General features: G+C 35.6%; 5 protein-coding genes across 9 annotated transcripts in view; 3 read left to right on the top strand and 2 right to left on the bottom strand.

Moving 5' to 3' along the window:
* The window catches only part of trpn1 (transient receptor potential cation channel, subfamily N, member 1), a 44,287-nt gene extending 42,397 nt beyond the window's left edge, over window positions 1-1,890 (bottom strand). Inside the window, exons 1-2 of the mRNA XM_065284199.2 lie at window positions 1,533-1,890; window positions 487-588 (exon numbers count right to left, since the gene is read on the bottom strand). Coding sequence (XP_065140271.1) covers window positions 487-588; window positions 1,533-1,658 — 228 coding nt within the window. The 5' untranslated portion in view covers window positions 1,659-1,890. The remainder of the gene's footprint in view (window positions 1-486; window positions 589-1,532) is intronic.
* A 990-nt stretch (window positions 1,891-2,880) lies between these two features.
* Window positions 2,881-5,665, top strand: oxsm (3-oxoacyl-ACP synthase, mitochondrial). The gene is made up of 3 exons (XM_065284210.1): window positions 2,881-2,965; window positions 3,511-4,499; window positions 4,611-5,665. Exons 2-3 carry the CDS (start codon window positions 3,523-3,525, stop codon window positions 5,011-5,013), a joined length of 1,380 nt encoding a protein of 459 aa, XP_065140282.1. The 5' UTR covers window positions 2,881-2,965; window positions 3,511-3,522; the 3' UTR covers window positions 5,014-5,665.
* A 231-nt stretch (window positions 5,666-5,896) lies between these two features.
* Window positions 5,897-8,790, top strand: cfap20 (cilia and flagella associated protein 20). 2 transcript variants are annotated; one of them, XM_065281534.2, is made up of 6 exons: window positions 5,897-6,200; window positions 7,091-7,170; window positions 7,247-7,358; window positions 7,501-7,689; window positions 7,868-7,978; window positions 8,096-8,790. In XM_065281534.2, exons 1-6 carry the CDS (start codon window positions 6,117-6,119, stop codon window positions 8,096-8,098), a joined length of 579 nt encoding a protein of 192 aa, XP_065137606.1. In that variant the 5' UTR covers window positions 5,897-6,116; the 3' UTR covers window positions 8,099-8,790. The 2 variants fall into 2 exon arrangements, with proteins under 2 accessions (XP_065137606.1, XP_065137600.1); XM_065281528.2 differs by having other exon boundaries at window positions 5,898-6,200; window positions 8,093-8,790.
* A 218-nt stretch (window positions 8,791-9,008) lies between these two features.
* Window positions 9,009-22,970, bottom strand: dgat1a (diacylglycerol O-acyltransferase 1a). The gene is made up of 17 exons (XM_065284223.2): window positions 22,637-22,970; window positions 19,720-19,807; window positions 14,989-15,029; window positions 14,646-14,731; window positions 14,467-14,519; window positions 13,703-13,808; window positions 13,472-13,600; window positions 13,155-13,229; window positions 12,406-12,509; window positions 12,286-12,324; window positions 12,162-12,203; window positions 11,890-11,934; window positions 10,776-10,888; window positions 10,394-10,459; window positions 10,180-10,267; window positions 10,030-10,092; window positions 9,009-9,946 (listed from the first exon to the last, which is right to left on the bottom strand). The coding sequence occupies exons 1-17, from the start codon at window positions 22,810-22,812 to the stop codon at window positions 9,785-9,787; spliced, it is 1,476 nt and encodes a 491-aa protein (XP_065140295.1). The 5' UTR covers window positions 22,813-22,970; the 3' UTR covers window positions 9,009-9,784.
* The window catches only part of LOC135774260 (TBC1 domain family member 20), a 28,354-nt gene continuing 20,609 nt past the window's right edge, over window positions 19,727-27,471 (top strand). For 2 of the 4 annotated variants that reach the window (XM_065284240.1, XM_065284227.1), the window contains exons 1-2: window positions 23,555-23,766; window positions 23,869-23,964. In XM_065284240.1, coding sequence (XP_065140312.1) covers window positions 23,703-23,766; window positions 23,869-23,964 — 160 coding nt within the window. In that variant the 5' untranslated portion in view covers window positions 23,555-23,702. Of the gene's footprint in view, window positions 19,864-23,554; window positions 23,767-23,868; window positions 23,965-27,471 lie in introns of those variants that run through there. The other 2 variants (XM_065284247.1, XM_065284231.1) reach the window with 2 other exon arrangements.

Genomic DNA, 27,471 nt, shown 5'->3' with positions numbered 1-27,471 from the left:
TGACATACTACTAATTAAAAGTTTGGACACACCTACTCATTAATGTTTCCAACACATTCCAATAATAGTAAAGTCATCAAACTAGATTACATTCCTGCACTCCCATTATAAGTATGCTGGCCACTTGTTGACTGTTGTATCCAACTAGTCATTAAAATAAAATAATACATGAAATAAATTAATATGTAAAGAAATTTATATTGGTCTTTTATAGACTTAAACAGAAGTCTTTAAATTGGGTTTTTAATATAAGAAGAAAATAAATTTTGTAAGGTGTGTCCGAAATTGCAGATTGCAAATGATCTGTTCAGACATATCTTTCACATAATATTAAAAACATTTTTAATGAGCTGCTAAACCATCAAACCATTTTTATTAAAATACGTAATTGTGCGACAGTAATGAACAACATCTGGATGAGTGGTAAATGTTGAGAAAAGTTTTTTCTGTGAAGTTATTATTTGAGAGACTGTGGGAAACTTCTACCTTTGTTTTGTCATTCATATTGACCCCCAGATCCAGTAATCTGTCAAGAATAGACAGACGGTTGTCTCGCACCACGACCATCAGGAGGTTTAAACCTGAGTCCTGAAGGAAAGAGACAGAATACATAATCAGGAATTCAATATTTCACTGCAGGAAGAAATGATTCAGTAGTGTACTTACAGTAAAAGAGATCTTTAAATGTGGTTTAAGTGTGTGGGTTTACACAAGAGGCTCATTAATTTAAAATACTGTCCAGATACAAAGAACATCCATTACACTGATGACAGATTTCTGGCACAGTGTTATGAATGAATTTAAAGGGAAAGTTAACTAAAGAAAGGATTTTACATAAAGAAAAGGACATTTTCTTTTTTCATTTATTATTATTTAGCTATTTTTAGACTGTATGCATCTAAAAATGCATAAAAGTTATTATATCACATTGAAAAGTATCAAATTAAGCTTACTTAAGCTTACCAGCTTACTTTTTAAGTAAAAATATTACACAAAAGTATATCAGGTTTGAAAGGATAGAACATCAAAATACTGTTGAAATAACAAGCAAATAAAGAGGAATTTCTTTGTGAAGACTTTCTGCTTGTCAATGTGTGTTAAACTAAAACTTGAAACTAGTACTGGGCAAAGATTAATCGTGATTAATCGCATACAAAATAAAAATGCTTTTTTGCATAATATGAGTTTGCCGTGTCGTGTGTAATTATTATGTATATATACATTTAAAAAATGTATATATAAAAATCTGAAATGTATATATCTGTGTGTGGTTATACATAATTACACACAGTACACACACACACATATATAATGCAGCCCCACTTTTATTTTGTTTCCGATTAATCGCGATTAATCTTGGCCCAGCACTGATTTCACACATCCACTAAAAATCTTGTGAGACTTTATTTCCATCTCCAGCATCATTTATTTGCAAAGGAAACTTGCTTTAATATTTTTATATCATTAATTCAGTGATAGTCAAACATTTTAATCATTTTAATTCAAAATTCATCATATTAAATTCATCTCACCTCATCAAACAGAAGAAGCTCTGGATCTCCTTTGTCTAAAGTTTTGATCTTCTGCTCCAGTGTGATCCAATCTCCTCTGAGGGCCAGAGGCAATAACCGCACTGCACAAGAGCTTTCACACAACATCTTATACAATACAACACAAAAACTACACAGCAATAAAACCTACAGGTCTGTTAATGCCATAAAAAAATATCAATCTGGTGTTTTCTGTTCCTCTGGCTCTGTGTCAGGTGCAGATAAAGCGGTTCCTCCATCAGCAGGAGCCAAGAAGTGCATTTTCCTCCTTTAAGCCTCCTCAAACTCACTGTCTGAGGTAAAACTCCTCCTTCTGCCTCCACGATCTCACCACACTGAGGGAAAGTTTGCAAACCCCTCCTTCTTCAAAGTCTCCTGTTTCCATGGAGTCGACAAAAGAAAGTTTATTCAGGGTAGAGGAGCCAGATAATAAAGGCTCATCCTCAAAAGTTCACACCATATCCACAATGTATTGATCTGAATCACAGTTATGGTAAATTATCCGTATAATTACCTCAGTGACTCTGAAGAACAGAGATTTAACTGAGAACTCTGATTCGTGTTAGTCATTTCTGTTGTATAATGTAATAGTTTGAAACACTTGTCGAAATGTGTAAAGAGAAACAAAGTCGTCTTCTCCTTCGTAGCCTATTCGCTTTAAGGGCGCCAAATCACCGTTTGTAAATCGACCTCATAATCTACTGTTTGTAATTCGAAATAAAAATAAATTTCTCTCACCAAAAATATGACTTAAATATATGCTAAATACATTTTGTAAAGTAGAGCTTGATTTAGGTTAATTTATTTTTTAAGTTAAAATATATTAAGTTTTAACGTTCATTTATCTGAAAATGTATTTCAGAGGGCAACAAATACATTTCTAATTTTACAACCTATGGCAAAAAACTTCTTTTTTCCTGGCCAAATATGAAAAAATGTAAAAAATATTTTTTTTCAAAATATATACTTTGATCCACTTCAAAGGTTGACTAGTATAACGTTATTTCAGTAAATATATTTTTTTAGCCATTTATTTTTTATTTTGAAATATTTTTTAAAATTATATCCGCACGAGTGACTTTTCAGGTTTTAAAAATACTCTCCATTGAGAAGTGTTTAAATACCTTACTTTAGGTAGTTCGCTAAGTTTGTCGAAAATAAACATGATAGTAGTATTTATTTATATTAATGGTCGTTTTTACAAATACGTTTCGTGTTTTATTTAAAATAAGATGAAAAAGAAGAGCTCAACATATTATTAGGCTGTATTAATCGAGAACTGTTTAAACAGCACTCGGGGCACTTTTATTATAGAAAGCTCTCTCCATGAACCGGAAATGTGTCACTTACTGGCTCGCTCATAGGTCTCGCTTGGTTTGTTTATATCAGCCACTGTAGAGTTCACGTGGATTAAAGTAAGTGTTTCATTTAAATTATTTTCACCTTCAAGTTTATTTATTTTTAGTTGAATTGATTAAGCAACTGAATGTCTGTGTCTAAATATATAATACGGAATTAATGACTGATATATTGCGATAAAATATTTCAAGGTTATTCTAGCTTGAAGGCATTATGTCCATTATGTAAGTTATATTTAATATATTTGAGTTTATATTAGGGTTTCATGCTTGTGTTGGAAAAGGTCATGTAAATATGCTCTAATTTATTTAAATATTTTAAACAACATTTTATATGATTATTATTATTATTACTTTATTAATATTATTATTGTTATTATATATGCACAATGTAAACAGACAGTAAGGTCAGGTGCAATATACCATGTGACCTATTATACAAAATGTCAGATGTTCTGGCTTACATTAAAGCACACAAGATAATCATCTTATTAAATTCTCAAAATAATGTTTTTAATATTTTTGTTCAAATCTTAACGCCCCTTCTACGTGCTTCAGTGCTTCAGTGATGTCATGATCTTATGTATCTTCTATCCTCTCAGGTCAGGCTGAGCATGTCACTGAGATACTCTCCGAATCTCTTACTGAGACTCTGTGGTGGGACTTTAAAGACCTGCTCGTGTTTGAGTACCACTAGGAGACAATACAGCACAGACAGAGTAAGAGCTCAGAGGAGGGTTGTCATCACAGGCATCGGACTCGTTTCACCCCTCGGAACAGGAAGTGCTCTTCCTTGGCAGCGTCTGATTGGTGGAGAGAGTGGTTTGGTTGCTCTGGATGCAGATGAATATAAAACAGTGCCATGCAAGGTGGCAGCTCGTGTTCCCAGAGGAGATAAAGATGGAGATTTTAAAGAGGACACGTTTGTATCCAAAGGGGAGATCAACAGTATGTCTCCAGCCACAGTTATGGCAATAGGTGCTGCCCAGCTGGCCCTAGAGGATTGTGGGTGGTTTCCCAACAGCCTTGAGGAACAGCTTAGCACTGGTGTTGCGGTGGGCATGGGTATGGTTTCTCTGGAGGAGATTGCGCGAACGGCGGCTGCATTTCAAACACGTGGCTACAACAAGGTCAGTCCGTTCTTTGTACCTCGCATCCTGGTCAACATGGCCGCCGGCCACATAAGCATCAGACACAAACTGAAGGGTCCCAATCATGCTGTTTCAACTGCATGCACCACAGGGGCGCATGCTATCGGAGACGCCGCCCGTTTTATCGCTCACGGTGATGCTGTGGTGATGCTCGCCGGTGGCACGGAGGCATGCGTCGGCCCGCTATCTATAGCAGGGTTCTCTCGTGCTCGGGCCCTAAGCACCAGCTGGAACAAGGAACCCAGACTGGCTTCTCGTCCATTTCACCCAGAGAGAGATGGGTTTGTGATGGGTGAGGGGGCAGCAGTGCTTGTTCTAGAGGAGTATGGGCACGCCCGTCAGAGAGGTGCTCGGGTTTATGCAGAGGTGCTGGGCTACGGGCTCTCTGGAGACGCCAGTCACATCACAGCACCAACCGCAGATGGAGACGGAGCCTTCAGGTAATTCTCTTACTTTTTAAATCAGTCCGAATATCAGTACATCTGTATATACTTCAGTCATCATCTACTGCCTTATAACAGATTATTTCTTGTGTTTCTTACCTTTTGCAGGTGCATGGCCGCTGCGATTCGTGACGCTGGAGTATTTGCCTCAGACGTGACATACGTCAATGCCCACGCGACTTCCACACCGCTAGGAGATGCCGCTGAGAACAAGGCCATTAAAAGATTGTTTCAGCAGCATGCACATTCACTGGCTGTGTCCTCTACTAAAGGTGCCACAGGTCATCTTCTGGGAGCCGCAGGTGCGCTGGAGGCAGCGTTCACGGCGCTGGCGTGTTACCATGGCACCCTGCCTCCAACGCTGAATCTGGACCGAACAGACCCAGAGTTTGACTTGAATTATGTGCCTTGCACAGCACAGTCTTGGAACACCAGTGGACAGAGAATAGCTTTAACAAACTCATTTGGGTTCGGAGGAACAAACGCAGCACTGTGTCTTGCTAGTGTGTGAAATGTTATTGGGGCTGATATAAACATTTGGTTACACTGATATCTTTGCACAAATCTTCTGTTCTATCAGTTATGTAACATAGATCATCATATAGTGTCTGTTATTATTGAGTTAACACTGAATGAATTGGAAAATCAAGACCGCATGCTGAATGAAGGACATTTTGTGTTGTGTTGTGTTTTGGCCCACTCCCTGTGTTTTTTTTTTTTTTGCATGTTTGCCACACTCTAATGTTTCAGATCATGAAACAACAAATTTAAATATTGATCAAAAATAACACAAGTAAACATAACATGCAGTTTTTAAATGAAGGTTTTTATTAGGAAGGGAAAACAAAATCCAAACACACATGGCCTTGTGTGAAAAAGTGCTTTGATTAATATTTACATTTGATTCATGATCTGAAACATTTAAGTGTGACAAACATGCTAAGAAATAAAAAAGTAATATGTATGTATGTGTTTGTATGTTATATGTATGTTGTATGTATGTATGTATGTTCAGTGCCAACAGCATACATATTGCATACTAAAAAGAGTATGATTATGTCAGTATATTGTATTAAATTTATATTTTTTATAGTTTATTAAAAAAATAAAAATAAACGAAATGTCGTATTACTTATAAAAATAAATGTATTTACTACAGATTTCATTTGTTTTATATATTTTATTTTAAATACATTTTTTTAAAATAAAATAATATTGTTTTATATTAATATTATACTTATGTTTTCAATAATAAAATAATATAGCATATATACTAGTAAAATAATAAAATAAAGCAATAGTTTTTTTTAACGCAGCTTTTGTCACAGCTGCAGTTACTATAGCAACAGCCGCGTCAACATTAAAGGGTCCGATGTGACAACCGGATCACGTCACGTTTCCTAGCAACTTCAAAATAAACTCCAAAAACCCCTCACCGTGCTGCTGCGAGGATAAATCACACAACTTATACCACACTTTCATTTAATATACGATAAAAATTAGTCTTTATTTGTGTGTTTGTAAGCGGAACCAGAAGTCGAGAGTCGCGCGATCCAGCCGGAAGCAGATAAGCGGTGTTTAATGCGAGTTTATTTGCGTTAAATCTGCTGGATTATGTTTAAAAACACATTTCAGAGCGGATTTCTATCCATCCTCTACAGCATCGGCAGCAAACCCCTGCAGATATGGGACAAGAAGGTGAGCAGAAACTTATGTTTATAAAATAATGTGTTAGCTTGAGAGAGTTAGCTCAACTTAGGCTAATAGACAGCTAACATTATGAATGAGATGACTACAGGTGTATATTATGCATTACTGCATACGCACATGTGTACAACTACACGTACACATTGAGTGTATGTAGAGTATGATATTAACATCTGATTAATGTTACAGCATCGTGCAGTACTTAAGAATACTTAAAGTTACAGTAAATACCATAGTAGTTTGACCAGGTTATGTCATCATGTCATTTTTTGGGCATAAACATGAGCGTAATAATATACTTTTACCATAATAGTACATTAAAGTGCCATGCAAACACTATGGTATTTGAGTAATATTGAGTAATGTATGGTTATCATCATAATATTGAAGTACCATAGCATTACCATAATACAAGGGTTGCAAAATTCCTGGAATTTTTAAGGCTGGAAACTTTCCATGGGAATAAACGGGGAATTTGATAAATGCATAGTTGCCAATAACTTAAATGTAGTTAAAAATCTTGCAGCATTATTCATATTATTAGAATGATTTCTAAATGATTTTTGATCAAATAAATCCAGTCTTGATGAGCATAAGTATCAGGATTCTTCAAAATTAGTTTTACCTTGGATACATGTCTGCTTCTGACCCAACAAAATGTTTATTTATGTTTGTATATGATATAGTTTATATAAATCTCCCATTAAGTTTCCAATTTGAAATATTTGCAAAATTCCCCAGATTAAGTTTCAGCCCATTTGCAGCCCTACATAATACAATTACTGTATCATTGTACCTTCACTGTACCTTTAAGTAATATGTTAATATGTTTGCAATTGATCCATCTGTGATGGCGTGTGCTTATATATTTTATGCAATAGGTCAGAAATGGACACATTAAACGGATTACAGACAATGACATCCAGTCTTTGGTCCTTGAGGTGGAGGGAACCAATGTGAGGTAAGTGTGTGTGACACACCATCTCTCATTGAATACATCAGAGCAAACCTGATGTTTATGTTTGTTGTGTTGACAGCACCACCTACATCACATGTCCAGCAGACCCAAAGAAGACCCTCGGCATCAAACTTCCCTTTCTCGTAATGATCATTAAGAATCTCAAAAAGTATTTCACATTTGAAGTTCAGGTACGAATCTTGTTGTAATCTCCAGAAAAGTGCTGTAGAGTTTGTTATTTGGATAAAAGTCACAGCAGATTCACAGATTTGATTTGAAAAGAGGAGTGCGTATGAATGATATTCCTGTATGTTGTATTTGATTTGGTTTTAGGTACTGGACGATAAGAACGTTCGACGGCGGTTTAGGGCGAGTAACTATCAGAGTACGACTCGTGTAAAGCCGTTCATCTGCACGATGCCCATGAGACTCGACGACGGCTGGAATCAAATCCAGTTCAACCTGTCAGATTTCACACGGCGAGCGTATGGGACCAATTATATTGAGACGCTGCGAGTGCAGGTGAGCAGGCGATGAGACACAAACTGCTGCTACTGCACTTATATAGAAAAGTCTGTAGAGTACTGGTTATGATATGTATGCAAATATACACCAAAGTCAATGGAAAAGCACTTATATGTTAAATAGTGTTTAAAGGAAAGGTTTTAAGAGGGTTAATGATGCCGGTCTTGTTGTGCAGATCCATGCAAACTGTCGCATCAGAAGGGTTTATTTCTCTGACCGGCTGTATTCGGAGGATGAGCTGCCGGCTGAATTTAAACTTTATTTACCAGTACAAAACAAAGCAAAGGTGAGTTCAAGTCACAAGACAATAAAAGTCAAATTCATTTATAAAGAAAGTTTGTGCCTAAACTCAAGTTAGATGTAGGTGGGTTTAGTGTTAATCTTGTTAATCTTTTGACAGCAGTGAAATGGTTGCCTGGATTTCATCATCTCCTTCCTTTGTTTGATCTGCACACGTTCACACCAGACAGATTTCTGTGGGTCTTTTTTATGTGTTCCTCTTTATTGTCTGCTAATAAATATTTTATATGCACAAAGTAAATCTGATCTGTGTGAATGCATCTGCTTGTTTAATCTTTTTTATTTCTAAAATAAATTAAGTTTTTCCACAGATACAGATCATAAACCAGTGTTCAAATTATGTCAAAGACTATGGGGGTCCCCTAAGCTAAGCCCCACCCACCTGTCATTATAGAGTCACTGTGATTTCACAAAGTAAGAAGTTATCCTGGATCAACATTTTTTGTTGGTCCTGGATTAAAGTTTTAATCAAAGAAACCCCAAATTACCCTTAATAGTGCTTTAATAAAGAACAGTTAATTTATATTGGTGTGTTATATAGTGGGTCCACCCCAGCCCCCCTCAATTCGCACGATGTTATGTACAGAACAGATGCAAAATGAGCTCTGAGGTTGATAAGTGATGACATTGGATTGATGTTATAATTGGTGTAAAAAGTCAAACTGAAGAGCAATGAAACATTTAGAGTTGATCTCATTGGAAGAGTTCAGGTGTCACTGACCGCTCCCATGATGCTTTCCTGAACAACTTATATGTATTTGCTGTATTTTCAAATAAACTTTAAATATATTGTTTTCATACCCCTGTCAATGGCTTATATGTGATTTCATGAGATCATTCTTAGTGCTTTATGTGCAGTTCATTTCAGTTTAGTCTTAAACACACACAGGACTTTTCCACTTTTAATGATGGGATGTTATGAATGATCACAGAGCTTTTGAATGAAAATTTCTTTTGAAACATTGGTGGAGAAATGAACCAAGAATAATACTTTTAAAAACCAAGACGTATTCTGGTGTCTTTAAAAGCTTTATTAAACACGAGCTGCCAAAACATTTCAGTGCAGAGAGAGAGAATGTAAAATTTAGTTACAAACTTTGGCTTTTAGAGAAAATATCTGCTGTTTATCTGATTGAAAGAAATATCTCCAAAGGTTTGAAGCAAAGTTATGCAAGAACATCGTTTATCAAATCCCACCACAAGAATTGCAATGGAAATGGTTGAATGTAATGTTAGGTGTGGATTGAATGTTTGTGAGAGCACATACCTTGTGTTTATGTCATGGTATCAAAACACTGAGTTAGCTGTACGCAGCAATAATAAAGTCAAGCACCACAATGGGTTTCATTTAAAAATCTTGAAGAACAGCACAGATGCTTGGCTCAAATAAAACCCCTTCATTTCCCAACTAATATAGCAGGCAGTTAGATTGGCACAAATATATCATTTTGGCTTAAACAAGATTACATACAGAACAACATTGTAATAATGCATTTACTGTATATCTCCATGATGTAAACTATAATAGATATCAATTTTTTTAATCAACATAAAAGCAGCTAGATTCTTAAAATAATCCCTGTTAAAAAGATTGACAAACATCATGCATTTATGAATAAAGTGCAAGAACATACAGGAGAAAAACAAAGACTGAAGTGTTCATTGGCAGTGTTTACATTCAAATGAACATGATAAAACACAAGCCTGCTTACTTTGCTTAGAGATTTCTGATAAAGTCTCTTATTCTTTCTTGTAAAAAAAGATAAATTGCTTTCACATTCAACATCTTGTGTCATACTGCATTGCTCTGTGAGGCGTCCCCAGAATGTAGGATGTAATAGTCATGGACGTACATCAGCACAGCGACGGGCTGACCGATGATCAGAGACATCCAGACGGCGGCATTGCCATAGTTTCCTCTCAAGTACCGACCAACAAAATAAGCCAGCGGAATCTGAACGAGTCAACAGAATGTAAGATGAGGAAACATCAGATTTAATCAGATTTATTGAACAATTTTAGGTATTTAAGACCGACCTGTGACATCATACCCAAGAACGCCCACAGCCGAAACATCTTTAAAGGCACACTGACCAAATACTGTAAGAAATGAAACATCACACACCATCACTTCTACTGAAACATACATGAAGTTACTGTAAAACAAATCATAAGATTCAGTGAAACCTCATGGAAAAAAGCTGAGAGGAAGAAGACGGCGATCTGGGCTGTTAATTTATTTGCTCCTCTCATCAACATGGGCTTATAAAAGTGTCTGAGAGGGAAAAAGAGAGGAACAAAATAAGAAATACTCAAACTAATGAAGATACAGTACAATGACATAATTTTGATATTTCTAAAAAAAAAAAAAATTAATGCAAAATGTCTCCATCTGTCTCACCGTAGGCACCACTTGTGCACAGGAATGTTCCAGTTTGACCAAAAATATGGGACCGTTTCAGAGTTCCTACAAAGACATGAATACCCAAGAATAAAAAGCCAAACATGTGGAGGACTTCTAGGTAAACTTAGGAAGAGTAATTAAGTCAACAGAAACTAATTTCCAATCAGAGTCTGTTAAGATTTGCAAAGGTTTTATGAACTACAGAACTTGATCCAAAAAATTTTTTATCTTTGTAATATTAATTCAAAATGAAATCAAATGAATTTTCTTTTTGCCTGACATCATCAATCCACATTAATTAAACACATCACATCAGTGAAACCGTTTGCAGATGTGCTGATGGTTTTAAGGTTAAATGGGTTTAGGTAGAGTAACGCACCACCAGTCTCTGTAAAACTCGCGGTCTCCAAACTGCAAAAGTTCAGCTACGAAGTTCATAGACGAGTGAAAAAACCAATAGAAGAAGATCAGCCAGATTAAATGATTGGGTACCTGTGGAGGGAGAGGGGACACAGATATGTCTATCATCGATTATGTTGTAAAAAATCTATATATATTTAATTTTTAATAAATTTTAAAATATTTCATCAGTTTGTGTGTTCCCTTATGTTGCCAGCACAATGTTCTGCGGCCAAAATCGTGTACTGTGACATTATGTGCTGTAGTATCTACTGCTTTATCATTAAACAGTATGTGCTGTATAGTATATGTGTGTGCAGTATGAATACATTTAGGATATACTGCACCGCCATATGTCCTTTGACCTATGATGTAATTTCAACAATCGTCACTGTTAGCTTACGTGTTCCTTATAAAGTACAAGGAATGCATTTCTTGGTACCTAAATCACTTAAAGGACCGCCTGGTTTATAAATTTCAGCTCACGTGACCTCATGAGAAATCAAATGCACACTTAAAAATCGAGCCGGAAGTACCCAGCAAGCAATAGCTGTCATTTCAGCATCTAGGTTAACCCGATATATACTACACAAGTAACCCAATTCTAGCCAAAATGAAGTTGGTCACATGTTGTATTTGGCAAAATAACCTATGTCTGATGTTTCATCATGCAAGCAGAGTCAACATTGATTACAAACTGTTTGCTTTTATTAATTAATTTATTTTATTTCATTTATTAAATTTTTACTGACAGCTCTTGTTTTAGCCTAGACGTCTGAACTGTATTTGGACGACTAATAGATGTCTTTAAAGTGCAAAATTGCTTGCTGGGTTGTAGGTCATCCAGGCACTTTTCACCAAGTTTTTCCGAATACTATGAATTTGAACATACTCGCTTCGCATACTGATTATTTTGTATGAAAGTAAACGATTTTGAATGCAGGTGATTTATATGTGATACAACAACTCAAGGTAAAAGGTCTTTTCAATCAGACATTAAATATCGCACAACACCAGGGGCAACAGTGACAGCTGTGATGACAGTAACCATAGCAACAACAGCCAAAGCAACCACAGCGTCTGTCCGCACTTACAGCGAGTTTCAGAAGACGCTCCACCATTCTGGAGAAATCCATGTCCTGTCAGAAGAGATTCACATCAATTCTGATTCTGTACCATTCAAGTGATTCAATTCAATTGATTCAAAAGATTCATTACTAGGACATACTAATAATGTAAGTAGATCAGGTGTGTGTGTGTGGTCATGTCTGAAGTCATTCTGTTTTACATGGATATATGTATCTGGTTTAAATCTTTTTTTTTTTTACTTAATTAAGCTTTATGCAGTGTAAAATTAAGATTTTACCTGAAAGGGTTTCATTGAGTTCTGAACGGTGGGAACCATCCACTGTTAAAAACACAGAAGTCATTTCAAAAGAGTCACACAAACAAAAAACCAAAGATTTAAAGCTACAACAGAAATGACAAACCTGTTGAATTAATCCAACCATTAACTGGATTAAAAACAGCTGGAATAGAGAAACACTGTTGGTGAATAACTCATAATGATGATGTTCATATGTTTATATTTATCTCTGATGTCATCTCACCATCTCAAACAGTCGGCGTAGTAAGAAGCGTTTTCGTATTCGTGGTGACCGCGGGAAGTTCAGCTCGTAGCAGAGGGTCGGGGCGAAAACAAAATAAAACATATCTGTAAGAAATTAACATTATATAAATATGTAATCATAGCCATGTGAGTAAATATAGAAGCCAACAAACACCGTTGATAAATGATGGAGGAGTAAATGAGCATTAGCTCATTGTTACAAAATAACTCTCATACATTTTAATCACAAATGAACTGAAATGCCTTTGTAATTTAAACTCATTAACCCTTTTACTGAAAACGTGTATAACGTGTTTTGGTCTTGAAGCAAAATCTTGGTCTTATTTTAAAGAAGACACTTAAAGTTTTTCACTGAAATGTTTGGAGTTCTAAGTATTATATAAAAAAAATTGTTACAAATACAAATATTGCAATAAAGTATGTATTTTATATTTAAAAACAATGCTAAAAAGCCACAAGTCTTAACCAATACTAATCCAAATTTCAAGTTAAAATCACAAAAATTAGATAACTGTCACACCTTTAGTGGTTTTACCAACAAAGGCCACTAGGTGTCAACAGTTAGCTGCATAATCTTGTCACAAATTAATAAATTACTGTCACTGCATTATTATTAATGCAAAACAGTGTTAAAATATGAAAACGACATTCTTAGAGCTTTCCAATAATATATCGTTTTTCAAGATTTTTGAAGATTCATAGATTCATTTAAATTGAAGCAGTACTAACCTCTGTGTGTGAGGTTACCCGGATATGAAACATGCGTGTTTCCAGTGCATCCATTGGCTCTGTGCACAGAAGGACCTACAAGAGAAACAAACAAAGCACATAAGACAGACAGACAGACAGACAGACAGACAGAGTTTGAAAACAGTCATCTGTTGTTTTCCAGCAGGTGTCACTGTAGTGCTGCAGCATTATTACACATGCACAGATTCAATCAATATTTTTCTCTGTGTATGCATATTCAGCATCTATTAGTAAAATTATTATTATTATTATAGTTTTATTAGTTATATTATTATGACTAAAAGAGCGTCACTTACAGGAGTGTGATCGAAAGAGGGTTCGAGCTTGGGCCTGTCTGATCTCTCGGCACCATTTGTTGACGTCCCTGTAGGAGTAAAGCTTGAGGAAGAGTATGGTGTAAACCGCCAACGCAAAAACACCACCAACTGCAAAACACAAAATAACACAACTACTCCATAATAATGAGTTTACACAATAGTTGTATTAAATAGAAAAGCAGGTTTTGATATTTTTGTAAGAGGTTATACCTGGAGTCATGGAGGTCACAGTGAGGACTGTGGCCGCTGGGAAACATAAAATAACAGCCAGATTGATGAAATGAAGGAATGTTCCAGTGCTTTCAGAGATCGTGCCCTGCATGACATCAACAGGAAAGTACATTTGATTCAATTCGATTTTATTTATATAGCACTTTTCACAATTGTTTCAAAGCAGCTTTACATTAAACATCACACAAGTTTTTTATAAAACACATTGAAAAGACTGATTCAGCTGAAACTGATTATCACAAGCAATATCAAGTTTCCTCTTAGATAATTAAGTTTTTTGGACATTATTTAACCCACGTCTATTCATATTCTATCATTAATTTCACTGCACAAATAAACAGTAGATGCTAATATTTGTCCCAGTCTGTGAACACCCAGCTAAAGTCATTTTTTTAGATTTACGTTTTCTACATAAAATCATCCTACATAATGTGAAAACAATTGGATGTTTATATCTTTAATATTGACTGTGTAAGATCATACCAAACATTTAAATCAATGTGAAATCAAACTGTGATGCTCCAAATCTCATTATCAGATTATGAGACTTTAGTTTAGTTGAGATATTTCTTGCAATTAAACAAGAATGCATTTGTGTGTTTCTTACACTTGATTATGAGGAAGATACTGTATTAAAAAAAGTGCTTCATGTTCTTTAATGTCTTAATGCCATCCTGATTTACCCTTTTAGTAAACATGTTGTTAAGCTCTTTAATTCAGTTTATATTTCACATGATACTCACCACAGACAGACGTCTCTCAATGTACAGAGCTGCCATTATGAACACATTAGAAACTGAAAGAGCAAAGCCACAGATTAGACTGTGTTTTATTCATTTATGATAAATCTGCATGCAAATGACTTGAAATGATGTCTTCAGCATGAGCTGCTTTATAACAGATACAAGACAAACAACTGTACCAATGATCAGGCAAAGTGCAGGCCAGCTATAAGGGTCCTTCAGGAAGAGAGAGATCACCTGGATAGGGTCCACCAGTATGCCATACCTGAGGACAAGAGGAGAATGTAACGGGTCTCACCCAAACATCTCTCTGGATATCACAGATGTTTAGTGATTCTTCATCATTAGTTTATTTAATAATATAACCATCAAAGGTTTCCGTAGGGTTAACAGGCCTTGGATCAGTATAAAGAACATGCTTTAAATAAAAGTGCTTGATAACATGCTTTTAGTTCATGCTGGACTTACTTCATATCTGTCTTATTCAGACAAAACCCCAAACAAATTAAATCTTCAACTTACTTTATAAGATTCTCCAGGAAAAGACGTGCATTGGTTAAAACCTGTAGAGAGACAAAAAAACTCAATTCATGAACAAAGAATATATATACTGACTGATGATGTCTAAAACAATAAAAAAATATGTTTGATGTTAAGAAAAACATGTTACTGATCATTCAACTGTGGGTTTGACAAAACTTCACTAAAACTAATGTTTGTACCTAGTTTTCTATAATACAATTCAGTGCAATGCTTATAAATCATTTTGGCATTTTATTTAAAGTTGACCTCTTGGTCAAGTTATTATCATTACTGGATTCTTGTTTACATGTTTATAATATTTCGCAAAATCTGCCATTAAGATTAGATTAGATTTAACTTTACTGTCATTGTGCAGAGTACAAGTACACATGAATGCTGTAAGTATCTAACCAGAAGTAAAAGTAGTAACCAGTATATTAATGACTATATTCATTACATAATACATACATAAATACATGTGCATACATAAAATAAGGTGCAAAAATATCAGGAGGCAGAATAAGAAATACTACAGACTATTGTGCAGTTTTTTGCTACAAACTCTTTCCATGTTCACACGCTAAATGGGATTTGAAACTTAATCAATTATATACAGTACTTAACAGATGTATTAGACCACTTGTCTATTTCTCTCAGAGATCAGCCAGCAGCATTGAGTGTTTTAATGTCAACTTTTTTTCTTTTCCGATAATTCTCAATGTCTCATCATTTTATGTGAGTGAATTCATGATTTTGTACCCAAATTTGTGTCTACACATTCATCTTCAAGTTGTGTACTCCTTAAATCTTGCTGCTGGATTAAAGGGCAACTATTATTCGATTCATGATTTTATATTTCCTTTGGTGTGTAAGTGTGTATTTATTCATGTTAATGATATGCAAAAGATACAAATCACAGTAAACGATGACACAAGTTATCATCTCCAACGTAAATCTCTTTTCTTGGACTACAACAAACACTTGGATTGTAGGCAACAAGTTACTTCCTCGGCCTGTTGACGTGGACATGATGGGAGGAGTCATTATCAAAACTCCTCCCACTTTGATTCACAGCCCGTAAGTTAACTCCTGTCAGCACTGCATTGTGAATCTTTTAAACATGGTAAGGAGCGTCACATTCCCTGCTGATGTCAGAGGTATTCAGGCCAATCACAACGTACAGATTAGCTGGCCAATCAGAGACACAGAGCTTTTCAGATCGATGAGTTTTTTTTTAACAAAATCAGACCGTTTGAGGAAAGCAGGATATCTTGAGCTACAAAAATTTTATGTTAAATAATGTGTTTTTTTTAACCATAAACCACGCCAACACATTGTATTATACCAAATACACAAAATAACCTTGTTTATTTAGCAAACAAATAGGTTCTCTTTAAACATTACACAAACATAAACAAATGATTTTGATCATCATCAAATATAGTTGTAGTTTAGAGTAGCTGTGACACAAACCTTACATTGAGTGATGGGCTAATAAATTGGTTAATCACAATTTTTCTTTTTTAAATATTTCAGATGTAACAATTAGAAATTGAAAAGATAGTCCAACAGCATTTCAAAAATCCTCTGACATGTCCCTGCCTTGTACATTAAAGAAACTATTGTTTATAATGATTGTACAGACATATTCTCAAAAGTCAATTATATTTGGGACTGGTGTGAAGAACATAGGAGCATTGAACATAAACTTCACTTCACAATGATGTATTCAATGCTCTTCAAGTAAAATCTCTCACAAGCAGCTGGTTTCCACTGGCTGGCTTTCACAATTAACCGTTAATGAATTCAAAGCACTTTGAGGCATTTCATGGGAATATGGTGTAAAAACTAGGTGAAAGAGATTTGAAAAAGTGTTTCAAAGCCAGGATTAATATTGGTTTTAGAAACCGTGATTTGCTTTCCACGGCTTTGAAGAAGCTGCTTCATTTTGTGTCTCTGTGGTTTAGTGTGAAATAGATGTTTATTTTTAGAGGACATTTCTGAGCGTTCTTTGAAGTAATCTTCTGAAACGTTTGACTTCATTACCATACAGAAGAGAATCTTTAAGACTTTCTGACAGACTTGTCATTTGATTGACACATAATCATAAGTCTGACTGAGATGTGACCTTGTAGCATTAGTTTCTAATCTAACTGCATATTAAATGTGAATATCATGGACACTATTATTAGAGATCATGTGTGAATGTGCTGCTCTGAGCCAATGAAGCCGGTGTTAAACCAGAGCAAAGTTCACAAAATACAAACTACTGCCTTTTATTGAACACATGATTAGATTACATCACACAACACATACTGTACTCTAAACTGTCAACAAAAATAGAAAAGAGGTTTCTTTTGTTACCGGAAAAATCCTTTAATGTCTAATAAGTTATAAATATGAGATGTCATGAGCATGATGGAGTAATGAATAAAGAATGAGGGATTTATTGGTTAACCTTTGAACTGCACTGTCCCACAAGTGGGACGTTTGGCATTACTATATTAACTAGGCATGGGACGGTTACCGGTTTTACGGTATACCGAGGTTTTAAACAGTCAAGGTTTCAAAACCACTAAAATGTTCTTTGATACCATATCCAAGTATGAGCTGTATTTATATAAAATTAATTAAATCATTATGCCATGTGATTTGCAATGGCAATACCGCAAAACTGTGTTATTTTTGCTAAAGGTTATCATACCGCCAGAATTTTATACCCATGCCTATTGAAAACAATAATTTCTTAGTCTTAACCAGCACAAATCTTAAGAAACTAATCGTCGGATTTGAGATTGAGATTGAGGTTTTCATAATTCATCACCATTTTGCAAAAATAATGTTAAGAGTGCAGGTGATTTTCTAAAATGTCACTGGCCAACAGATGGGCCCAAGGTGTTTTTAAATATTTATTATTAGATATCCTATAAACCTGAAATAATCTTAAAAACTATATATATAGTTGGAAATCTCTGTTGTAGTTTTCAAATTTCAAGGCCATTTGATGATAGAAATTTAGTAGTGACAGTCATTTTGTTAAATTTCACTCACCCCTTAGGAATACATAATAATTATTACATATTCATAATTGTAAATTATAAATCTTAAAAAATATTGACATCCTATATCTCATTGGAAAGCTGTAAGAATGTAGTTTTCATATTTCAAAACCTTTTTTTCATTATTAATAATGCAGTGACAGTAATTTATTAACTTGGGATTTGTGAGTATGGAGCAAACCATTGACACCTAGTGGCCTTTGTTGGTAAAACCCCTAAAAGTGTGACAAAAACCTTTAACTTTTAACTAATTAAGACTCCTGGCCTTATTTTCATAGCATTTTGGGAGTAAAACATTTCCATTTGTATGTATTTTTAATATAAAACACATACTTTATTGCATTCTTTTTTTTTTAAATAAACTAAAAATGTTATAACTATTTTTACATTTAATATCCACAACTCCAGACACTTCAGTGAAAAACTTGAAAGTGTCTTCTTTAAAAAGAGATCAAGATTTTGCTTCTAGACAAAAAAGAAAATGGAAAAATTACTCAAAAAGGGGGACATTGCAAATTATTTTAAGTAGGGCTGCATAACAATTAATCGTGACTAATCATTTGCAGAATAAAAGTTTTTGTTTACATCATATATGCTTGTGTACTGTGTATAATAATTATGTACAAATAAATACACACACATGCATGTATAATTTAAAAAATATATATTTATAGATTATAAAATTACAAAAATATATAAAATTACATATAAATATAAAAATGTATATACACATAATTTTTGTACAAAAAAATTATACACAGTTCACACACATACATGATGTAAACAGAAACCTTTATTTTGCAAATGATTAATCGTGATTATACCACAGGTCTGTTGAATGCTGTATTCTGATTGGTTGAGAAATGTTCCACGGGTATGCATACTTTTTCGATAACTGCACACCTAACTTTTCAAATGTCTTAAAAAATGGGCAGCAGAGCAATGTCTGTGGTAACTGTGGTTTAAGCAGAATAATGTTTGAAAATAATGCACACGGTGTAACGGCACTCCGCTTCGCGTCATACCGCATTACCAGCTTGGGTGTGCATTATTTTCTTATAATTAAATGGCCCATTGTTGCCTTAAAACTTAAAAGTAAAATCCAAATTCTTATATCTGTTCTGTGACTGCATTGGTTTAAGCTGTACAGTAGTAACTCATGTCATAAGTAATATGAATACGTCTGGCACTGTGTTAAATGTCTGATGATTGCATGAGACTGAAGCCAAGAATAAAGGTCAAACTTTTTACTTATTCCAATCCCCAACAGACCTGAATAAATGGGATGCCGATAAAGGGCAAAAGTCTTCATAAACACCTGTGTGGATGGGAACATACTGTATGCTGAATATTTTAAAGTGCTCAAGTCTTTCTAGATCAAGAGGACAAACAGGTGGAAAGACTCCAAACCTTGAGTAGACATCAAGCCAAAGGGCAAATAAAAATAACAGATGTGATCAGAACGAAGCCACCTGCGAGTCAGTATTTGAGCTCAGGTAACAGCGATGAGCTAAACATAACTCAAGCTCATGTCTTCTCTGGACAATGACAATACATAATGTCAAACCCTCTCCTTTACTGTCTGCTTGTGTCGGTGAAAGTGCTCATCATCAGACACTTTATTCTTCTTTCATTTATTGGACCTTTAATGCCATGTGATTGGTTAACTCACCAGCATAACCACGCACCAGTTGAGAATCCCTCTGTAGTTACTGTAACCGCTGTCAGAGCTGAGCAGAGATTCCTGTAGTGTGTGACAGCTGAGGACATACAGAGATGAAGAAGATGATGAAAAGGTTTTCTGATGCTATAATGTGTATGTGCTCTTTTTTTAATTTTGCATTTAAAAGACATCTATATAATTCAAGTTTATTTTGGCTAGAAGTGGGTTACATCTATATATAGTTAACCTAGACAGCAGTGTTGGGGAAAGTTACTTTTAAAGGTAATGCATTACAATATTAAGTTACTCCCTAAAAAAGTAACTAAATGCGTTACTTAGTTACTTTTCATGGAAAGTAATACATGCGTTACTTTTAAGTTCATTTTGGGTTACTTTTTCTTACTTGGCTAAGACGTGATCTCTTTCAGTTTTATGACTTAAAAGTTCAGCATTCAGAAATTGCATATTTCAATCACAAAAATGTCAAGCTCTGGCCTGCCATCTCCGTTTTCTGACTCAAACTGTTCCTCAAACGTGACTACATTCAGTTTAATTCAGTACATTTTTTTATTAATTTTTTTTCTCTAATGAATTAAACTGAAAAGTAACTTGCATTACTTTTTTTTAAAAGTAACTCAAATATTAAAGGTGCAGTGTGTAGATTGTGGCGGCATCTAGCAGTGAGATTGTGAATTGCAACCAATGGCTTAATCCACCATTCACCAAAACGCATAGGGAAGCTACAGTAGCCGCCAAAGGACAAACATGTTGTACAGTAGTGATAAAAGTGCTCTTTACAGCAGTTTGTCTACTGTAGAAACATGGCGGCACAAAATGGCGATGTCCATGTAGATAAAAATGGCTCATTCTAAGATAATAAACACATAACAGTTCATTATGTAAGGTCTTTATACACCAAAGATAATATAGTTATGTAGATTATATTGCATTTCTGTCTTTAGATCTTTCTAAAGGTTACACACTGCACCTTTAATGTGTACATTTATAAAGTAGTGTGTTACTGGTTACTTCACAAAAGTTATATTATTACGTAATGCACGTTACTTGTAATGCGTTACCCCCAACACTGCTAGACATAGCAATGATGGCTATGCTTGCTGGATACAACAGTTTTTAAGGAAACATGTTAGTATTTAAACCCTAGATCACTTCACATTCAGAAAATATTATAGCCAATTCTATTAGATATCTAAAATTTCAAACCAAGTTTAATTTCTTTTAAATAAAGACAACACCAGCACACTTCTAGAGCAAAACATTTTATATAACGTGTATTCAAAATAAAAACATATTATTGTTCATAAGTTTAGAGACTACAGAATGTCCATAAATGAAAATTTGAACTTTTATGCAACTGGTGTGAAGGTGGAGGACATTTAGTGGATGTAGAAAGTCCTAACAAAGCTGCTTTGTTAGGACTTTCTACATCCACTAAATGTCCTCCACCTTCACACCAGTTGCATAAAAGTTCACATTTTCATTTAAAAACAGGAAATAAAAGAAAGTGAAGAAAGTTCTGCATTTGTTTGTCAATGTTATCTAACGCAGTGATATTGTAAGTGTGACTAATGTACGACAGTTTTGGGGCCGCTGTAATATCTGCTATTACATCCCAGACACTAAGATGAAATCTTGAGAGATTGATTGAAGACTAAAACTTATACTGCTGATGAAACACTGCAGCAACCAGAAACCCAGTTTAAGTCAAAATCTCAGTATTACCCATGCAATACGTTAAAGAAATGTTAAAGAAAATGATCAAGATATGAACCCAAGCCATTACTGGGTCACTAATCATTAAAAAAAGTAAAGATTTGGACCTAAAGAGTATTACTAAATGTATACATTTAAGGGGTTAGGTTTGATGTAGGCCATAGCAAAAAACCACTGTCCTCACTACCACAGCTATCTATTAAACGGTTAACATGTTAACACATAGTGTAGTAGCTGCTTTCTTAGGACATATACTGATGCAAGATGATGTCCTCATATCAAGCGGCTTCATTATTTCATCATTCATGGCATTCATCATTAGTTTGAATAGAGGAACCAGTCAAGACCAAGTCTCTCACTTTCACTCACTATCTGTTTATGAGAGATTAGTGCTAAATAATGTTAATGTAGTGGTGACTGGTTCAAACACTAGTAGTCATAGTTAAACCATTAACTCTAATGAAGAAATGAAGTGTTGTCTTTGACTAAACCACTTCAACATGTAATATATGATAGAGCTAAATATAATTTTTAGTGGATAACCTACATGAACCCTTATGAAATTTAACCATGGTTTTTTTTGTAATAGTAACCATGTTTTTTTTTTTTTGGTGTATTGATTACTATTACCAAAATAATGCTTTTACTAGTAACTATTGTTTAACTATTATTTTTGAATACCATGGTTTATTTTGTGGTAAACATGGCTTTACTAGAGTAATCATGTTGTTTTGGTTTTAACTGTAGTAAAACATTAGTTAATTTTCGTGAAATTTAATGACATTATTTCGAACCAATCAAAGTACTTACTTAGAAAACATTTTGCATTCATTAAACATTTTTACAATGCAATGCTATTTAGACTTTGTGACTCTTTCATACTTTTAATCTTTTTGCCAGAGGTATGCAAGCTATCAAGATGAAAAATGTGCATGTTTATTGGCCTATATATGTATATTATGCATTAGTTACAATTTATAACTTAGTATCTCTCTCTCTCTCTATAGACAGACTCTATAATATTCATATGTATATAATATTCAGACCTATACGTTTATTATTAATATTCATATTCATATGTCACTTCATATTACAGATCTGGCATCCTAACAGTTCACATCACAGCCCGTGCATCATTTGGTACATAGGGAAAATGCTCGATGTATAAACGTATGGATAAAACACAATGTACCTGAGTCTGTGATTATTGCCATCATTACTGTCGTGTTTTTTGGTAGGTGACTCGAGCACCTTTCCGCTGAGCGTCTCTCCTGCGCCACCGCGCTGCGCTCGAGCTCCCGCAGCCTCTCCGGCGATCGTGGTTCTTCTCCTGCGCTTCACAGGGCCTTTCTCGTGTCTGTCGCCCATTTTCACAATGACATGGATTCAGACCGACACGTTGTTTCTCTCATGTCGTTCACGTTTTACCGATATATCACAATAGCGCGTTGAATCCAATACAAGGGCAACATGAAGCCGACCGGGCTGCGCACAGGTTGCGCAATAATTGAGACACCGATGCACCCTGACACATTTCCCCCTCATAAAGCAGTCATTTATTACACTGTTTTACAATGTTAGCCAGCTGTAAGCCAATAGTGTTTAAACACTTATGAATATAAAATGCATTTGCATTGATTTTATGATAAGTGTATGTTCATTTATGCCTAATTCTATATCGTATTTTATTTATACGTTTAAATACCTCAGTGTAAACAAGGGTTTTGTTTAACAGGATACTTTAACACTACAATTAATTATCAAATCTTAGCAATCTAAATTGTGTAAAATATACACAAAACAGTTAAGTTACTGCTTACTAGACAACCAACACGTTTCTGTTATTATTATATTTAATTACCACATACATTTTATTAATATTACTTATCATTTCTTTATACCTAAAACGACTAATTTTAATCAGTTTGATAAATAAATACCGACACGCCGCCTGTTACTGTTCTTTATGCGCATGCTCAGAATACATTTTGAATTGGACCAATGGTGTTGGAGTGCAAGGCTTCTGTTGACCAATCAGGTGCGAAGTAGATGCCAGTCAGGATTGAGTGACTCACCGGCGTTTGCAGCCAATAGAAGTAAAGCTCTTGTGACTCGCAGAGCAACTCGACGTCACCAGCGAGATCTGAGGGGATTATTACTTTCTTTTCGTGTTGATAGTCTGTTTTGAATTAAGTGTACTATATTATCACTGTAAAACTTTGTGGTTTATGTCCTCATGACTGTATATTGCATAAAAGATGAAAAGAGGGAGAAATAGACTTCGGGGAACTGAATCAAGAGCGACTGTGAAGAGAAATGAAGGTACCTTGTGTGATATATTAAACTCACTGACTGAATGATCTATGATGACTGTCACAGAATGTAAAGTCTAAGAGATCCTTTCTTGTGATCACCAAATGTGAGAGATCCATGAGAAAAAAATCGTGATGGTGTGTGGGAGATCCACGTATGTTGTCGGACTGACAGGCTGCGAGAGATTCCTTAAAGTCAGCAAACGAGGCGAGCAAGAGATTTATTTTGATGTCACTGGTTGTGAACCAGCGATTTATGATGATGTCACTGAATGTGAAAAAGTTATTTTGTCATCAAAGTTGTCAAACCAGGTCTGACGCTGGTTGTAACTTACAGTATGAGCGGAATGAATGTGTGTGAGGTCTATCAGTGTATGGCCTGTTGCACGCGTGTGTGAGAAATATATACATGGGTTTCAGTCATGTGACTTTTTACGTTATGCCGCCATCTTGAGGACCTACCGAGTACCAGTAGGCTACTGACAAGCATTGGCTGGCTTGCTACGATTTACGGATTTCTTATCTTTTACTGTCTATGATTCTTATGGATACGGGAAATGGCTACGAAAGACAACATGTCGCACCTCGACTGTCATGAAAAGAAACGCGACTTTAAAAAAATATACCTTGGTTTGGGTGTGATGCCTACTCAATCCCCGATACGTTCTTCCAGCCGCTGTTCGCTGCTACCGAACTACCACTATTTTACAACACTAAGGCGGCGCGTCACAACATGAAACTTTGCTCGAAGTATCACCTGGATCTCTACTCATGAACGCGAACATTGAGAACATTGTTTGTGTACACAGAGTTTAATAAAAAGAAAGTTTTGTACAACTGATTTTGGCTGTTATGGTGTCTGCTCGTCATCCCTGCCAGACGGAAATAATCGATTTCCGAAGGGGAATGAATGAATCTCATATGAGGCTCCTTTTTCAACTAGAAGGTCAATATTGTTTTTCACTTGCGACAAAACAACGAATTATCTGTGCATTTATATGGAACTATGCTTTAGGAGCTATCCATCTTTACTCTCCTCCATCCTTACGTTCCATTCGCAGATCGATACATCTAGACTGGGAAGATGGCGGCGAGCGGAAGCCAAATCAACCAAAGTCAGTTGTTCAAAACCTTCTTTTTAGTAAACTCTTTGTTCACAAACAATGTTCTCAATGCTCGAGTTCACGTGTAGAGACACGGGCAATACTTCGAGCAAAATATCATGTTTTGTCGAGCCTTCTTAGTGTTGTAAAAATAGCGATTTTGATGCTCACAACATATTGAAGGCATAGCTTCTAGTTCTTTTGCGACCACTTCAGGTCCTCAAAATGGCGGAAGACAAGAGAGTGACGCCAGCTGAAACCCATGTGAGTGATGACGTCACTTACTGTGATGCTAATCATGATCGTAATATTTATGAGGTTATCATTTTTACATTGATTTTAATTAAAGCAGGACTCTAAAGTGTGAATAAGGGAAAGGAGAAACGAACCTTTTCGAAGCTTTGAATCAATTGAACCAATTGCTTCGAAATATGATTCACTATTTCGAAGTTCTTGAAACACCCAAAAATGGCGCCATCTTCTGGCGGAAACGTTGTAAAAGCAAAAAAAAAACATTTTACACTTTTTCAAACTAATTGCAAGATTTTTCTTATATGTTTAAAAAAAAAAAAAAGTTTTAACTCAAAGCAGGGATGCAAGATTTCTAAAAAAAAATGCTTTGGGAAAGGGAATCGGGCCGATTACCAAAACCACACTTGTATCCAATCAGCAGTAAGGGGCGTGTCTACTAAACGACATCGTTGCCTGGATAGAGACCACGCCCACCGGGGGGAAAACAATCCAACCGTCTCCATTGACTTTGTATTGCGAGAGGCTGCCTCCTTGTCATTTCTGGCTTATAACAAAAAACAGAATAATGCCTAAAAGCTATTGTGTGACAATATGTACAGCTAACAAGCCAAAGAACCCAGAAATAAGTTTTTATAAGCTGTCGACATCAAAAAACGAGCGTTTAAAGACACAAAAGTGGAAAACAGGCAACTTTTCATAGTACTTTTATTAGTAGAACTTCGTCCACTAGGGGGAAATGTAGTCGGCGATTCACTTTTTTCTCCTTAAAGGTTGGGTTTTACTGCTCGACAGCTTATAAAAACTTATTTCTGGGTTCTTTGGCTTGTTAGCTGTACATATTGTTAGGGATGTGCATTTATGTCATTTTTTCATTTCGATTAATCCATAGGTCTGAAGAACGAGTACTCGATTAACTGGGGGCGGGGCAATCAAAGGGGCGGGGCGTACACGTCATGGTGAAAATGAAAATATTTTTATTAAAAACACTCAAATAAAACTTAATTTCGAAGAAACTATGACAGAACAATGAACACATACTGGAGTTTTAATGAATTAAATGTTTTTAACAGAAACCTCTATCAGGAAAAGCTGCGTGATGGAATGAAACTAAAGGGTTAACAAACACAAACCGAAGCGCTCTGCATAATATTAAGCCTTTATACAACATAAATGTACAACGTGCATCTATCTGCATAAATGCAAGACTTCAACTAAGTTTTCAACTAAGTTATCTAAAAAAAAGAAAGTTTAACTCCCTTTGTGGATGTGCATCATAATTAGCGCACTTTTAAACACGTCCAGTCAAAGCACAAGCTTCATAACATTAAGCAGCTTTAAGTGTTTTGCTATCATTTTAGCATTTAGCTGTGTCGTGCCGTCCTCTTACCTCAGTCAAGATGTAATGTAAATGCTCGTATGGCTCTCTGGTATCTCTTGACATTTGATGTTTAAATATGAGATGATAACCCATTGAACTTTTGACGGCGCTGTACATTTTGCAACTGACTGACTGTATTTCCGAAGATCACGGCATCCTTTTAAACCATAGTGCCTCAGTGATGTGAGGTGTGACCGGCTTCGCGGGCTCGCGGGCTGCCGCGCATTACGCAGACCGGCGGGTTGCTGATGCGCGGTCGCGCGGAATCTGTTTGTTTTTGAATCACGCATGGTAATGTTACTGATGTCATACGTCGGTCTGCGTAGCTCGACACGACGTCAAACACGCATCTCCAGACCCAGTCTTTACTACCACTAGTACCACATGCGCTCGTAACGCTATCCAGACACCCAAATGCCGCCATATCCACAATAAATAAATAAATAAACCCACATGATCATCGTTTTCGTGATCGATCATCGATGCCACGTTCGAGTACTCGAGCAATCGAGTACTCGTGCCCATCCCTACATATTGTCACACAGCAGCTTTTAGGCATTATTCTGTTTTTTGTTATAAGCCAGAAATGACAAGGATGCAGCCTCTCGCAATACAAAGTCAATGGAGACGGTTGGACTGTTTTCCCCCCGGTGGGCGTGTTTTTCAAATTTGCATAACTGTGCTCTGTCTCTATTGTGTTTGTATGGGGCGGGTCTATAAAAAGAAGGTCCAGATTCTATTGGGGTAGGGGCGTGTTTGTTTAGGTGATTTTGAAAATCAACATTGATTTTCAGATGTCATGCACCCCGCCTTTAATTAAGCCATTAAGTAAAGTGTATTCTGTGTTTTTAGTTTTATTTAGGGCAAATAGATCATTTACACTCTAACTCCCCTTTTAATATTGATGCACATGTTTCTCATTAAATCTGTATATAAATAAAAAGTAAGCAAAACTGTAGTGTTATCAGTCAGAAGGATGACT

This window comes from Paramisgurnus dabryanus, chromosome 19 (assembly GCF_030506205.2).
Source record: "Paramisgurnus dabryanus chromosome 19, PD_genome_1.1, whole genome shotgun sequence".
Lineage (NCBI taxonomy): Eukaryota > Metazoa > Chordata > Actinopteri > Cypriniformes > Cobitidae > Paramisgurnus > Paramisgurnus dabryanus.
Note: the sequence above shows the minus strand (reverse complement) of the source record. Positions and strands in the feature narration are given on the sequence as shown.